Raw genomic sequence first — 17,594 nt, forward strand, 5'->3', positions numbered from 1 at the left:
ATTTAACCAAGCCCCTCTATACTTAACCTACTGTACACTGTTTCTATAAACCTATAGTTTTTTTATTTGTATTTATTTTATTACGATGTTTGCAATGTTTTAGACTGCGAGTCTTGTATTAGTCACTGGTTTCTTTGTGTTCCTCTAAATGCAGACATTTGTGTAGCTTCTGCAGTAGTGCATTTCTCATGTAGCAATATTTGCATTGAGCACTTTAATGTCCACAGTCCATTTGAAAGCAGTTCAGGCAATATTTCCTTGTGTCTGTCACTAATGGCCCTCTTGTTCTATTTTCTGAGCCCATTCCATTCACACACAAACTCATTTGCTCCCTTTTGGACTCTCTCTCTCTCTCTCTCTCTCCCCCCTCCCATCTCTCTCTCTGTCTCTCTTTAACTGCTTTATATAAAGGGTGATTTGGCTGTGGTCTGAGAAAGGTCTCAAGGGTTTGACTGTGAATGCTCTCAGAGAGGAAAGCTCTAGATCTGTGATGGCATAATCTACAGTGCTGCTCCCAAGAGCTGAGCTGTAGGTGAAGCGACCGAGTGAGTCTCCTCGCAGTCTTCCATTGATGATGTACAGAGCCAGATTCTGACAGAGCTGTAGCAGCTGTCTTCCGTGAGAGTTCACTGCCTGATCACAGTTCTGTATGGGAGGATGAGAAGGGAAAAATCTGTTATTGCCAGTAATGAATCTGGTGCCTTCTGATTCTATGGAATCTAATTTGTCACCGGTTCTAGAATTGAAGTCACCCAGAAGCAGCACATTTCCCTGGGCCTGGAAATGGCTGATTTCTTGCTCTAAGTTTTGGAAGGTTTCTTCTTGGAAATAGGGAGACTCAAGGGGTGGTATGTATATGGCACAGAGGAAGACAGGCTGGGATGTTGATATGATGTCTTTTTTAATTTTCAGCCACATGGGGTACTGGTCTCTTTTGACTAATTCTATGGACAGTTCAGATGTAGTCCAGATGATCATCCCTCCTGAGTCTCTTTCCTGTGTGCTGGATCTGAGTTTGACTGAAGATAATATAATTTCTCTGTATCCTGAGGGAAAGCCAGTGGACTCATCCCCTCTACACCAGGATTCTTGTAAAATAATGATATCTAGGTCATCAATTTCTCTCATAAAGTCTGGGTTTTTACTCTTCAGACCAAAGACTGAGGATTTGAGACCCTGAATGTTCCATAAGAAGATGCTAAGTGATTTGGGTTTCCTATCATTTATGATATGACGTTATTTTTTCATACAGAAAAAATTCAAAAGACCAGTTACAAAAGAGAGAGAGAGCCTCGGCCGCGCGCGCACTCACCTTCACCGTCTTGCTCTCTCTCCCTCGTGCATATTAATCAATATATTTATTTATTGATTAAATAAAAATAAATAAAAAATCCCCCCCTCCTCTCTGTCTCTCTCTCTCTCTCTCTCTCTCTCTCTCTCTCTCTCTCTCTCAATTCAATTCAATTTTCAATTTTCAATTCAAATGAGCTTTATTGGCATGACTGTGGAACAGCACAATGTTGCCAAAGCAATAAACAGTTATACGGATATACAGAACAAGTTATACGGATATATAGATATACAGATATGTAGATAAAAAAAAAAAAAAAAAAACCTATTAATGTCCATATTGTACATATATAATCACATAACACACACACAAAAAAAAACAATAGTGAATACAGGGTAAATATTTACAGAGAGCATTGTTAAAGAACAGAGGTTTAGTCTTTGTCCCTCATGATGTGACAGGAGGAAACATACTGAACTGCGAGCTGGACACACTTCTCTTTCTCTCCCAAAATATAACCGAGCTTGTCTATGTCGCTTGCTTGCCTGAATTCAGCTATTTGGGTAAAGTAGTTGTCTCTAATGTGTTCATATTTGCTGCAGTGTGTGAGGAAGTGCAGCTCGTCCTCTACGAGTCTCTCTGTGCAGTGAGGAAACAGTCGGAGCTCTCTCTCTCTCCAGCTGTGTTTGTGTCGGCCCGTCTCCACACACACACACACACACACACACACACACACACACACACACACACACACACACACACACACACACACACACACACACACACACACACACACACACACACACACACACACACTCTGTGCAGTGAGGACACAGTCGGAGCTCTCTCTCTCTCCAGCTGTGTTTGTGTTGGCCCGTCTCCACACACAGACGGTGATCACTCAGACGATACTTCGTCAGGAGCTTTCTCTTACTATAGTCTTTAGTTTTGATCAAGTAAGGTGCCAATAGACCCCTTAATCACCTACGTCACTGTGACGTCACCGCTCTAGCTGGAGGCAAAACATAAGGCAGAACTCATTGCAGGTGCGCTAAAAGTTTGAGGTTTTGACTTTAAAATGTCTTTTTGTTGGGTTTTTAGCTGCCAGAATAGAAGGAACAGCACTTTTGTTTCAAAACTAAAGTTTTAACGGATCCCGGCAGACATTCCTTCACAGAAATCAAGAAGACAATTGTGGTTGAATGCAATTCGGCATACAGACTGGACGGAGATGATAATAAATAATGCTCGTGTTTGCAGTGCACACTTCATATCAGGTAAAATAACCTATGCATATGAACTGGTGTGTTGGTTTTATCTAAATCAGCAGGTTTCTGTTTTATAGGTGAAAAGTCGCCAACCTTCAGCGCACTAGCTAGTTTAAATGTTAAACAAACATACAGCGATAGATGTGTGTGCCATCCTTTGAATGGTCTCTTAAAATAATACACATTGCTAATCATAGTTAGCCCAGCGATAAGTTACATTAGAAAATAAGCCTTGACAAAATTCCCCATACCACCCAAAAGTAATTCATATGGTCGTATGGCATACGGGTCAGGTAGCCTGCTTCCATTCGCGAAACTTAAAAAGAAAAAAAGCTGTCACGGTCCTGCAGAGTCAGGGACTGTACATATTCAGACAGTTCCTAACCTTCTTCTGCATCCGTGTTTAATAAACCCCTCCTAAAACGTGCTAGCTTATGCTTGTCAACATTGCGTCCGCGCCTCTTTTTGCCTCCAGCTAAGCCCCGCCCACCTGGAGACGTTGCAATGTTTACAAACTTTTAAGGGGTCTATAGATAGCCAGTCTTTAATCTATAGAAGTATTTTAATTTGTTAATTTGTTCTACTTTGATCTGCCAATCATGAATGTATTCTTCCTGGGTTAGTTTTCCAATTTCTTTAACTTTTGCGTGTCTTAATTGAATGGTTGAGATGAGTTGGTGTTTTTCCACTAAATAGTGCATGGGGTCTCTCTCTCTCTCTCTGTCTCTCTCTGAGATTGGGAGCGTGGTACTTAAACTTTGTTTAAGTATTGACTGATCTATGGAGGATTGCGCTTTGGCAGTCGGGGGGATTGTTGGTTATGATTGTTATGTGATAAGAACGATGGAAAACCAGGGCAGGGTGCAGTTAACAGTCTTTAATAAAGCAAATAGTCTTCACTGAAAAAATATAGAACAAAAATCACAGGCTTCTCTCAGAGCCAAGAAACAGGAACAGCCAGACGACTGGGTCTTAAAAAAACATAAATCTCCACGAGGGCAGAGGCAGGGACACCGGGATGCATACAGCCAGTCCGAAAAACAGTGAAGACAGCCGGCAGAGTGATCAGCCAAGGGTAAGCGCTGCACAGGTACTCTGCAAACAGGCACAGCTGGATGATACACAGTCCAATGACAAAATAACACACAGTTGCAACAATGACTCCACAGACAAGACAGAACAGGACTAGGAAACAGACGTGTCTCACGAGAGGTCATCGAATAATCCGACAACAAGACAGGGCTAGAAAGAGGGAATAAGAAGCAAAGACAATCAAGGGCCAAAGAAGGGACAGGTGAGGAGAAGGGAACGAAAGGGGAAACAGCTGAAATAGATAATGAGCGGAGGAGTGGATGTGTGTGCGTGATAGTGTGAATATGTGACCACAAGAGGGAGACAGAGAAGGAGAAAAAGCCAGGATAGGCCAAGTGATAGGCGTTACGTAAATCGAGCTTAGTGAAAATCTTAGCTCCCTGCAAGACTTCGAAGGCAGATGACATCAGTGGTAATGGATAACGATTCTTGACAGTGATATCATTTAAACTCAGATAGTCTATGCAGGGACGCAGGGAACCATCTTTCTTTTTAACAAAGAAGAAACCGGCTCCTGCTGGAGACGAGGAAGGAACGATGGTACCGGCGTTGAGCGAATCAGAAAGGTATTTCTCGAGCGCCTCCCTCTCGGGGGCGAATAATGAGTATAGTCTACCTCGGGGGGGGCGTAGTACCTGGAAGGAGATCTATACTGCAGTCATACGGGCGATGAGGGGGGAGAGAAGTGGCCCGGGAACAACTGAAGACCTCCCGCAAATCGTGATACTCCTCCGGAACTCCAGACAAATCACCTGGCTCTTCCTGAAAAACAGTTACGGGCAAGTCAGGGGACACAGCAGAAGACAGACAATCGACATGACAAGACAATTTCCAAGAAAGAATAGTGCCTTCCGCCCAGTTAATCTGGGGGTTATGGAGAACTAACCACGGGTGGCCTAAAACCACAGGAGTAAAAGGGGAATGAAAAAAAATAAAATAAATAGTCTCTCTATGATTTCCTGAAACAGTAAGAGTCAATGGTGAAGTCCTTCTCTGTACCCTAGGAGGGGAACTACTATCTAGGGCGTACAGGGGGGTGGAATCTTGTAAATCTAAGAGGGGAATACCTTGTTCTAAAGCCCAATTCTCATCAACGAAGTTCCCCTCCGCCCCTGAATCAAGCAATGCTGAGCAGGAAACAGACGATCCCAGCCAGCGGAGGTGTACGGGAAGGGAAGTGCAGGACTTAGACGGAGAGACCCATGATGTAGCGCCCGCCAGCAACCCTCCGCCTACTGACAAGCGCTGGCTTTTACTGGGCACCTGGAGACAAAATGATCAGAGGCAGCACAGTACATGCACAGGCGATCCATAATCCTGCGTTGGCGTTCCCGTGTAGATATACGAAGCCCCCCTAGCTGCATCGGCTCGGGATCAGCAGCAGATGGCAGTGGCGGCCGGGTTGCTGTGGAAGAGGGAAGAAACGAAGCTTCCAATCCGCGAGCCCTTTGTCGCATCTCGAATCGTCTTTCGATGCGAATAGCCAGTTCGACAAGGGAGTCGAAATTGTCAGGGACCTCTCGGACAAAGACCTCATCCTTAATCTCAGACCTCAAGCCCTCGAGAAAGCGGGAGATTAGTGCCGGACCGTTCCATCCACTCGTAGTGGCCAGGGTACGAAACTCAATAGAAAAATCTGTGACTGACCTCTTCCCCTGGCGCAAGGTGGATAGGACGCGGGACGCTTCATCACCATGTGCCGACCGGTCAAATACTCGGATCATCTCCTCCTTGAATAGAGAAAACTTAGAGATGCAGTCTACCTCTGCCTCCCAGTTCGCTGCCGCCCACTCTCGAGCTTGTCCATTGAGAAGCAAAATCACATAAGCCACCTTAGATCAGTCCCTGGCATAAGTGGACGGCTGAAGAGAAAAAACAACTTCGCATTGGGTGAGGAAGGCTCGACATTGTGAAGGCTCACCAGAGTAGCACGGCGGGTTGTTTATGCGTGGCTCAGAAGAGTCGCGTTGTCCGGCTGAAGCAGCGGTCTCATGACGGTAGTGGTGGAACTGCTGGGTTAGACCCGAGAGCTGGGCGGTCAGGGATTCTACTGCACGTCTCGTGGCGGACAAACCCTCCTCATGCTTGCCCAGCAGAGCACCCTGGAGCTCAACAGCACTCTGAAGGGGATTACCACTCGCCTGGTCCATCTTCTGGTTGGATTATTCTGTTATGTGGTAAGAACGATGGAAAACCAGGGCAGGGTGCAGTTAACAGTCTTTAATAAAGCAAATAGTCTTCACTGAAAAAATATAGAACAAAAATCACAGGCTTCTCTCAGAGCCAAGAAACAGGAACAGTCAGACGACTGGGTCTTAAAAAAACATAAATCTCGACGAGGGCAGAGGCAGGGACCCCGGGATGCATACAGCCAGTCCGAAAAACAGTGAAGACAGCCGGCAGAGTGAACAGCCAAGGGTAAGCGCTGCACAGGTACTCTGCAAACAGGCACAGCTGGATGATACACAGTCCAATGACAAAATAACACACAGTTGCAACAATGACTCCACAGACAAGACAGAACAGGACTAGGAAACAGACGTGTCTCACGAGAGGTCATCTAATAATCCGACAACAAGGCAGGGCTAGAAAGAGGGAATAAGAAGCAGAGACAATCAAGGGCCAAAGAAGGGACAGCTGAGGAGAAGAGAACGAAAGGGGAAACACCTGAAATAGATAATGAGCGGAGGAGTGGATGTGTGTGCGTGATAGTGTGAATATGTGACCACAAGAGGGAGACAGAGAAGGAGAAAAAGCCAGGATCATGACAATGATAGTGTTAAATCCGCGTCAAGGATGAACAACGGCGTCGTGATCTTTGTAGATAGTTTTGATAAAGTTGCAACAATTGTTGAACAAGGAGTAACGATCAAAGATATCTTGATTCTTGCGGTGTCGCTCGTTAATCCGGCAAAAAAAGGTAATTAAATTTGTCGCAAGTCCCTCCGTTTATTAGTAATGAAATGTTAGAGAGAGATCTGTCGAGACATGGGCAGCTAATGTCTCCGATTAAAACAATTGGCCTTGGCTGTAAATCTCCGCATTTGAGACATTTTGTCTCTTTTAGAAGGCAGCTTTTCATGAGCCTTAAATGTTTAACAGTGAAGAATTAAATTTAGTGTTCAGAGTGGATGATTATGATTACAATGTTTATGTCATGTCTGGAAGAATGAAATGTCTAGGATGTGGAACAGAGGGCCATCTCATACGATCATGCCCAAAGAAATTGCCTGTTGGGATTAATAATAAGACCATAGAACAGGGTGAGTCAAGTAAATCTCAGAGACAAAAAAAAATGAATCAAACGAATTTCAGGGACAAAAATTGGACAAAACAAATAAAATACAAAGTGAATCAAATGAAACTCAGGGACAAAAACAAAGTGAATCAAATGAAAATCAGGGGCAAAAACAAAGTGAGTTAATTGAAACGCAGGGACAAAAACAGAGTGAGTTAATTGAAACGCAGGGACAAAAACAGAGTGGATTAATTGAAATTCAGGGACAAAAGCAGAGTGAATCATATGAAATTCAGGGACAAAAGCAGAGTGAATCATATGAAATTCAGGGACAAAAGCAGAGTGAATCATATGAAATTCAGGGACAAAAGCAGAGTGAATCATATGAAATTCAGGGACAAAAGCAGAGTGAATCATATGAAATTCAGGGACAAAAAACTCAGGGGAAAAAACAGAATGAATTACAATTTTCTCAGGGACAAAAACGTAATGAATCAGACGGGTTAAAAACTGAAAAATCACACAAAGCTCAGAAGCTTGAACAAAATAAAAGATCAACACAGAGGAATGAAGAGCTTTTTCAGGCCCCATCTCCAGTTAAGAACAGTCGACAGCATGATATGGAAAAGGCCAGAAATAGCACTCAGAAAGGAGTAGAGGAAGTGGAATGTCCTTTGAAGAAAGTGAGATGCTGGTAGATGACAAATTTGACGACGATAATGTTAAGGAAAAAAAAGGTAAGAGATGAGTATCAGAAAAATTTTCTCTTCATGCTTGCTCACAAACTTCTTATAGTGACATTGAGGTAGATTCTGATGCAAAATCTATAGTTTCCTCATAAAAGAGGGGGCTACTCTATGTTGAGTATTAAGAAGTTTCTTAAGAGCACTAAAGGAGCTAGGAATGTTAAAATTGAGAGTGCGTTTCCTGATCTGCAACTTTTTATTGATTCAGTTAAGGGGAAAAAATCTTTACTGATCAAGAAAGGTTTCGCTTAAAGAAACTTGTTTTAAAAGTTAGAAGACAGTTAGAAGATGGCGAATATGTTTAGTTTTTCATATTTGTTTATTTCCCGTTTCTACTGTTCCTGTTTTCTTTTTTCTTTTGTTTTATGAGTGAGTTAAAAATAGGCAGTCTGAATTTGAATGGAGCTAGAGATGAAAGAAAAAGAGCTACATTTTTCAGACTGTGTTCCCTTAAAAAAATTGATGTTATCTTTGTACAAGAGACACACAGTACTGTTGATAATGAAGTTGATTGGAAGAGAGAATGGGAGGGTGATGTTTTTTTAAGTCACAAAACTAGTAACAGTTGTAGAGTGGGTGTTTTTTTCCAAAAGTTTCAATCCTCAATCTGTTGAATGTGAAGAGTTTATTGAAGGTTGACTGTTAAAAGTCAGATTATTATATGAAAATGTGCAACTTGTATTTATCACTGTATACAGTCGTGGCCAAAAGTTTTGAGAATTACATAAATATTGGAAATTGGAAAAGGTGAGCGCTACCATCAGTCCTGTGTCATGCCAACAGTAAAGCATCCTGACACCATTCATGTGTGTGGTTGCTTCTCATCCAAGGGAGTGGGCTCACTCACAATTCTGCCCAAAAACACAGCCATGAATAAAGAATGGTACCAAAACACCCTCCAACAGCAACTTCTTCCAACAATCCAACAACAGTTTGGTGAAGAACAATGCATTTTCCAGCACGATGGAGACCGTGCCATAAGGCAAAAGTGATAACTAAGTGGCTCGGGCACCAGAATGTTGAAATTTTGGGTCCATGGCCTGGAAACTCCTTCTTAATCCCATTGAGAACTTTTGGTCAATCCTCAAGAGGCCGGTGGACAAACAAAAACCCACTAATTCTGATCAATAATAAACCAATAATACCTGTCTGTCTATTCATGATGCCAATAAGAAATAGTTATACAGATTGATTGTAAAAATTTTGAACAAAGATAAGTTTAATGGTAAAATTGACACTCCATGGAGAGCTCGCTTAGGTCTGATAGACGGTGTTGGACCTGAATGGAGATCGCTGTACAAACTACCATTGCTGAAGAAGGTTGCAGACTTGCAGTGGAGAGTTTTACCGCTGTGGCTGTTAATTCTTTTATCTCTGTTTTAAACCCTGATGTTAATCATGACTGTCCTTTTTGCACTCTTCATGAGACAGTTTTTCACTGTTTTATGTTTCACTGTTTGTTGTCGTCTTGTGCCACTGTTCTCCATGCTGGAAGAGCTTTTTAAATTGTTTGGTGTAGTTTTTTCCAAACAGTTGTTTATCTTAGGGTACAGGTATTCCCCAAAAAAGAGGGAGCAGTGTCAGCTCTTTAATTTTATTTTGGGAAGAGCAAAGATGGCTGTGTATATGAGTAGACGAAATAAGGTTGAAGGATTTACAGATGATGATGCTGTTTTTGTATTTGTCAAAATGGTGAAATCACGTTTATGAATCGATTTTAATTACTACAGATTGATGAACGATTTGGGAAAGTTTTCCATTATTTGGTGTCACAAGGATGTGCTTTGCTCTGTTGTAGAGAATAATCTCATTTTCAAGAGTGTGTTAATTTATTCTGATTTTATTTGATTGAGTGTTGTTCTTACAACTGTTTTAAAAAAGTAATTGTAAAATCTCTCTCTCTCTCTCTGGTGACTCAGCAGAGGCAGGTGACCACTCTCCTCTAGCAGCAGCTCTAATGGCTGTCATTGATTTACTTGCTCTCACTGTCTCTCGCTCAGTGTAAATGAGTGTGAGTGTGTGCTTAATATGTGAGTGTGTGACTTTAGTGTGTATGAGTGTGCAGGTCAGTCTCACAGTCTTACAAACATTTACCATAGCAAACATATTTTCTGCCGAAATAATAGTTATTACTATAATAATAGGTAATACAGTTATTGATATTCACAGATTTGAACAAATTACCCCAAATTACCATTACCTTACTAAACTAGCATGTAGCCTGTCATACACCATTAGTTTTATGGAAATGGAGGACACCAGGTGTGTTATGGTATGGAACGATGGCAAATCATAACGGAGCTGAATTTTAGCTGTAGTTTATGTTTTCAATATTTTCTGTTTCTTATTTATTGAAAGTGATATGTTTTAGATTGCACATTGTGCAACAAATACCCTTATGAAAAAACTAAATGTAATATTTTCAGACACTTAATTGCAAGTAAATTGCAATTAAATGAAAACCTATTATGTCTTACTTTTTTTTTTTGTAAAAAAATCTTCAGACTTTACCTGAACTTAACCGTGCATTTTTGACTCACTTAAGTAGAACTTAAGTTTATCTTTAGATGCAATTCATGGTGAGTCGACATAAAAAAAAGTATATTGAAATATTAAATTATTATTATTATTATTTTAATGAAATGAGACTCTAAATATGAAACAAAAATCGCCAGTTTGTCAAGTCCAGTTCGTTTAAACGGCTGATTCATTCAGGAATTAAGCAAGTGCCTGTCTCTATGAATGAGTCACTGAATCAATGACTCAAACGATTCATTCAGAACAATTGTTTTAAAACCATAACAGTTTTTTTTTTTTAAATATGTTAGTTTGTGAAATTGAGCAAAAACAGACAATCCTGACAATGTTATGTCTAAAATATTTATTGTTTATTGACCTGTTGTATAAAATCAATATCACATTTGCAATCGTGCAGATATTTGGAGAAAAAAAACAGTATGATATAAACATAAGACAGGAAACCCACACAGGGGCATTTTGCCCTAATGTCTTAAATTTTAGGGCATATAACTGCAGTCTAATTGGTTTCATCAGGTAGTCAGTCGTCATCCTGCATCTTGTTTGCGATTTGTTGCTAGATTCCCTCAATCTTAATTTGTCATTTTTTATGTAGGTAATGTGGGTATGCAACCTGTGCCGAAAACAACAAGAAATCCTCACAAAGTCGGGAGCATGGTTCTACAGCAGTCCTGAGGGCTCCAGATCGGGGCTCCAAGCCAAAGTAAGGGGAGGCCCAGCCGGAGCAAACCAGGACCCTCTCAGAAACAGTTCAGGGATCCCGGACAGGTCAGACATTCATGCTCATGCATCCTGCTTGGTCTCAGACAATGTAAAATGTTGCTCAGTTCAGCATTGTGTGGCTCTGATGTTGTCCGAAGGTTTTTAAGCATGCATATATGTTATTGTCTTAGAGAAATTAGGAAAGTGCAGTGGTATGGTTTATTTTTTCGATTTTGATTTGTTAGGGGCGTCTGTAAAATTCAGACATACAGTACCCATGCATTAAGAGTTTGGCTGTGTTTAAGGAGCTCCTTAATTTTCGTCTGATTTTTAATCTGATTAATACTTTCTTATTCAAACAACATTCAGTGACGGTTGCCTCAAAGGAACCTGGGGTTAATACTAATGGATATGGATTTTGCAGTAACTAAATTGTTACATTTTAAGAAGTGAATGTTAGCAACGCTTGTGCTCAGCTCTCTGCTACTGTTCTAGGATGTTGTGATTGATATGTGGTTGCTTGTCAGTATTATAATGATTATTATGATATTACTCTTGTGAAAAAATACATTTGAGCATAGTGCATACATAAAAAAATACTTAAGGAAATAATATAAATAAATATACTCGTGTGTAAAATTCATGTAATGTTTTAAGACACTTAATTGCATATAATAAAAAAAATGTATAATTTAAATTTATATTAAAAGCAAGGATATAAACTTTAAAGTACTTTTTTGAGGTGATAGACAAAAATGTAAATTTTATCATAATTTACTCACCCTCATGTTTTTCCAAACCTGTATCTTTTTCTTCTTTTTTTTTTTTTTTTTTGAATTTTGAAAAATGTTGGTAACCAAACAGTTGACGGTAGCCATTGACTTAGTATGGAAGAAAGTAGAAGAAGAAAAAGAAAAAAAGCTATTGAAGTCAATGGCTGCCGTCAACTGTCTGTTTAAACAACAACATTCTTCAAAATTACTTCTTATGTGTTCAGTAGGAGAAATAAACTCACAAAGGTTTGCAACAAGTGCAGGGTATGAAAATGATGACAGAATTTTCATTTTTTGGGGTGAACTATCCCTTTAAATATCTATTTATATGTAGTTTCATAATTATATTGTCTTTGAAATATAGTTAAATTACTGCTGTATCTACTGACAAGCATTTATGATGAAAATTTCTATTGAAATTTGTTTGTCATGCATTTAAATATGTGTGCAATTACACGTTTGTGACCCTGGACCACAAAACCATTTTTAAAAAAAAATTGTCCAAATGAATTCTTAGCAATGCATATTACTAATCCAAAATAACATTTTGATATATTTACAGTAAGAAATTTACAAAATATATTCATGGAACATGATCTTTTCTTAATATCCTAATGATTTTTGGCATAAAATAGAAATCTATAATTTTGATGCATGCAATGTGTTTTTGGCTATTGTTAAAAATATACCCCAGTGACTTAAAGGGATAGTTCACCCAAAAATGAAAATTCTGTAATTAATGACCCTCATGTTGTTTCAAACCCGTGAGACCTCCGTTCATCTTCAGAACACAGTTTAAGATATTTTAGATTTAGTCCGAGAGCTCTCAGTCCCTCCATTGAAGCTGTGTGTACGGTATACTGCTTATGTCTAGAAAGGTAAGAAAAACATCATCAAAGTAGTCCATGTGACATCAGAGGGTCAGTTAGAATATTATGAAGCATCGAAAATACATTTTGGTCCAAAAATAGCAAAAACTACGACTTTATTCAGCATTGTCTTCTCTTCCGTGTCTGTTGTGAGCACATTCACTGCAGTTTAGTGATATCCGTTTCGGGAACTAATCATTCGAATCATAACCAGATCTTCTTGAACCAGTTCACCAAATCGAACTGAATCGTTTGAACTAACCCTTTAAGACTGGTTTTGTGCTCCAGGGTCACATTTAAAACGAAGGATTATTAGGAACACCATACTAATACTGTGTTTGACCCCCTTTCGCCTTCAGAACTGCCTTAATTCTACGAAGCATTGATTCAACAAGGTGCTGAAAGCATTCTTTAGAAATGTTGGCCCATATTGATAGGATAGCATCTTTCAGTTGATGGAGATTTGTGGGATGCACATCCAGGGCACGAAGCTCCCGTTCGACCACATCCCAAAGATGCTCTACTGGGTTGAGATCTGGTGACTGTGGGGGCCATTTTAGTACAGTGAACTCATTGTCATGTTCAAGAAACCAATTTGAAATGATTCGAGCTTTGTGACATGGTGCATTATCCTGCTGTAAGTAGCCATCAGAGGATGGGTACATGGTGGTCATAAAGGGATGGACATGGTCAGAAACAATGCTCAGGTAGGCCGTGGCATTTAAACGATGCCCAGTTGGCACTAAGGGTCTTCTGCTGTTGTAGCCCATGCGCCTCAAGGTTGTGCGTGTTGTGGCTTCACAAATGCTTTGCTGAATATCTTGGTTGTAACGAGTGGTTATTTCAGTCAAAGTTGCTCTTCTATCAGCTTGAATCAGTCGGCCCATTCTCCTTTGACCTCTAGCATCAACAAGGCATTTTCGCCCACAGGACTGCAGCATACTGGATGTTTTTCCCTTTTCACACCATTCTTTGTAAAACCTACAAATGGTTTTGCGTGAAAATCCCAGTAACTGAGCAGATTGTGAAATACTCAGACCAGCCCGTCTGGCACCAACAACCATGCCACGCTCAAAATTGCTGAAATCACCTTTCTTACCCATTCTGAAATTCAGGTGGGAGTTCAGGAGATTGTCTTGACCAGGACCACACCCCTAAATGCATTGAAGCAACTGCCATGTGATTGGTTGATTAGATAATTGCATTAATGAGAAATTGAACAGGTGTTCCTAATAATCCTTTAGGTGAGTGTAGATGAGTTTGTTTCTTCATCAGAACAGATTTGTATAAATGCATCATTCAGTCACTTGCTCACCAATGGATCCTCTACAGTGAATGGGTGCCATCAGAATTAGAGTCCAAACACCTAATAAAAACATCATGATAATCCACAAGTAATCTTGAGAAAAGTTGAGTGCCATTTGTGCCATCAAGTGGACCATTGACTATCTACAATCTCAATTAGGAGTGTAAATGGTCCACTTGAGAGATAGATGGTGGTAATGCACTTATAAGTCTGCAATCCGCCGTAAAGCAAGTAGAAGAAGAAGAAGACGCCTCACACAGGCTGTGTTTTGAGGAGGCGCTCATACAGTTCAGGTATTGCAGTGTTCAAAATCTTGGTTTGTGTTCTACTGAAGAAACAAAGTCACCTACATGAGTGGTGTCCAAACTTGTTCCTGGAGGCCCCCCAACACTGCACATTTTGTATCTCTCCTTTGTCTGACAAACCCAATTCAGGTCTTGGAGTCTCTACTAATGAGCTGATGATCTGAATCAGGTGTGTTGGATTAATAAGGTGACATGGAAAACATGCAGGCTGCATCCGCAAACTTAGGCAGGTGACTTGCTGCCTTGCTGTCTAATCAGTCAATGACTTGCAGGCAGCGTTTTGCCCGAAGGCACCTCATGAAACGGATTTCGGACAGGCTTCTGAGGCGGAGATATGGTTTAATGATCTACAGCAAGATATAGAGAGCTTTGGTGATAACTAAGTGGATATTTCATTATTGCAATATTAATTTCTCGCTAGAAATTACATAAAAAGTGGAAAACGTTGTTCAGAAACATACATTTACACACAAACTGACCACTGATCGCAACCTTTAGACGCCATCTTTATTTTTTGGCTTAACTGTCACAGAATGGAACGCACAGGATTGTGGGATATCGAAGGCAGCGAAAGATACATCTATGCTGCCTTCAAAAACTGGCCAGATGAAGGCATCTCAGGAGACAGCAAGTGAAGCTGACATTGATTTCGGACGTGCCTTGATACCTTCCTACATTGGAATGCGACCTCCGAAGGCAGCATTTTTCAGTTTTCGGATGCAGCCGCAGTGTTTGGGGGCCTGCAGGAACATAGTTGGGAACCACTGACCTACATCTTGGATGCCCTGGGGGTCAGCAGATAAACATCAAATTTTCATTTTTGGGTGAACTATCCCTTTAAAATAATTAAGAGGCTCATCAGACTCTAACTTGGCCACGTTAAATTGACTTATTTCCTATGCTAATTTTATAGAATTAGTTAAGTAGATTTTAATTAATTCCATAGACAAAATTAACTCAAAAAATATTTGTGCAAATATTTGCAAAAGAAAAACTAAGTACATTTTATTTATGGCTATTTTCTTCTTCTTCAGTGAACTCATTCAGCGCTCTAGTTCCTCTAAGTACTTTTTCAGAAAATATTCATTTTTGGGTGAACTATTCCTACAGCCCTTCACAACATAAAGGCACGTTCACACCAAGGATGATAACTATAACTATGACGTTTTAATAATTGTTGTAATTCTATGAGAAAAGCATGTTCCACACCAGTTATAATGATAACAACATGAAAGATATGGTTGGAATCACTTGCAGAACGATTTTTTTCCTCCAGTTGTTGAAGTATAACAACCATTAGCAGACAGCCAGTCAAAATCCACAAAAAAAAATTAAAGGGCACGATCATTTAAATATGACAGATGACAGAACTGGAACGTGGGCTTACAGGACTCTATCGTCCATTGATCATCGAGTTTACCTCATTTTTGTCCCTTTCTAGAGTACTAGATTAGCTACTATTATTGTTCTAGACTAAGTACTAGAGTAATGGGATGCTCAAGTGATGATCCATGATGTCAGTGATGATGTCTTGATTAGCTTTTATGATGACGAGGGATAGAGAGAAAGAGAGAAACGAATGAAAAAAAGGAGAAAACGTAGGGAAAATGTTGTCAATAATCTCAGCAGCGCTGAAAATATTAGAAAGGAAATAAAACGTGTACTCACGTCCCAGAACGCCGAAGGAGATTCGAGTCGCCAAGTACAGAGACGCCCTTGGGTTGCCAGATCCTCTTCAAATATCACCTCCTGAAGTGACGGATTTTGAACCGCGTCGATGAGGTAAATAATGAATAAGGTTGGTTCGTAAAGGTGTTCCGTATATCAGTCTCGCACTGTAGAGCGCGCTGCTCCAGCGCTTTGAGCGTCGCTGAAATCAGCTCCAGCTCACTGGCTGTGTCTCAAAACCTAGTAAGCTGACTGCCTAGCCAGTATATTTGAGAATCATATGCACTAGCCTACAAATGCAGTTTAGGCGGCTCACTATTTTTCCCCTCTCTTTGAATTTCTCCAGTTATAGAGCTCACTGTAACCGCACGCCGCGTCCGCGCTCCCGTTTGCGCATCTCTCATTGAGAGCCGTGCAATAAAGCAGCCCATGCGAGCGCGTCAGGAATGATGTGTGTGTGTGTGTGTGTGAGAGAGAGAGAGAGTCTGTGCTGCTCCAGTTTGTCTGATTCTCCGAGGCGAGACGGTGGCGCATGGACGCAGCTCCAGATATTCCAGCAGCCGGTAAAAATGCAGCGCTGGTTTTCTGTCTCTCTGGCTCGCCGTCAGACAGGATCCATCCCCCGCTCCCAGCAGCCGCAGCAGCACCTCAGGGCTGGAGCATGAGGCGCACATCCATCAGGTCTCCGGGAAAATATGGGACTTGATCGACACGGCAGCGCGTCGGATGCAGCGGTCGCGGGGCTGTGTGTGTGCTGCTGTCTCTTCCTCGAGTGAAACACTACTGGGATCGGTTAGGGAGGAGGGGGGTTAGCTGAAAATGCAATTTGGGACATTGCGACAGTTCTGTAGCTCTTTTCTATCGCATTTTAAGCCACCACAGAACACCTCGAAGCCGGAGCTGGTGGGACAGGCGCGAAACAGCAGGTGAGGCGATCGATACCCGCTCACCGATCATCACGAATACAGATAAACATCACGGGCACATCCGGTGCTGTAGACTGACCTGCGAGTGCTGAAAATGTCCAAGAATCCCGTGGGGTTTGAACTTGTAGGACTCTGTTTATCGCTTAAGATTGGCATGGGTGTTGTATAACCGCGCCTCCGTGCCAAAATACTTAATCTGCTTGAGAATATGGGAACACTCTTTATAACAATGCCCATTAATTATTATATGTAAATCAAATTATTTATATAGAATAAACCTAAAGTGGCAGAAATTAATGATATTTATGCTATTAGACTACTTAACACAATGTAGAAAAGTGAAAACGTGTAGTTTTTGCCTTAACTAGCAGTTTCTATTTGGTATGACTTTTAAAATGTATTTAATGCAGTTTAATATAGTCATTTAGCAGTTTCATTCAGAATATTCTAACTGCTAAATATAAACACTTAATTTCGAGGTTGACAAAGAAAGCATGTAGCATAGAGTAAATAGTGACTGGTCATTTGTTGCCAGTGCACTTTGTGATTTATTTATTTTTTTAAACAACCCACTTTCACATGCAAATCCTTGGGATCATAGCATCTTTCTCTTTGATTTAGGGCAATGGGACAAAATCAGGTTTTTCATTTGCCCCTTTTTTGTTATATGTTGGTCAGATGTATTTTGTATAAAAGCTACCTTGTGCAAATTTCTAGAATTTTATTTTTATGTAATGAATTGCTCTGGCTGATGCTTTTTTGCAGTCTTTGCTGGAGTGGATTTGAGAGGTTTTTTTTTTACGACACCAATTCAGACACACATGAGGAGCCTTGAGCTATTTATAACTCAAGCACAATAACTTGCATTGGGG

The 17,594-nt window shown here is 40.7% G+C and overlaps 1 protein-coding gene across 4 annotated transcripts in view; it reads left to right on the top strand.

Moving 5' to 3' along the window:
• LOC132104500 (regulating synaptic membrane exocytosis protein 2-like) overlaps nt 1–17,594 on the top strand; it is a 147,422-nt gene that overhangs the window by 19,504 nt on the left and 110,324 nt on the right. For all 4 annotated transcript variants that reach the window (XM_059510013.1, XM_059510014.1, XM_059510011.1 and 1 more), the window contains exon 5: nt 10,769–10,941. In XM_059510013.1, the coding sequence (XP_059365996.1) occupies nt 10,769–10,941 (173 nt within the window). The remainder of the gene's footprint in view (nt 1–10,768; nt 10,942–17,594) is intronic.

The sequence above is a fragment of the Carassius carassius genome, chromosome 25 (genome assembly GCF_963082965.1).
Source record: "Carassius carassius chromosome 25, fCarCar2.1, whole genome shotgun sequence".
NCBI lineage: Eukaryota > Metazoa > Chordata > Actinopteri > Cypriniformes > Cyprinidae > Carassius > Carassius carassius.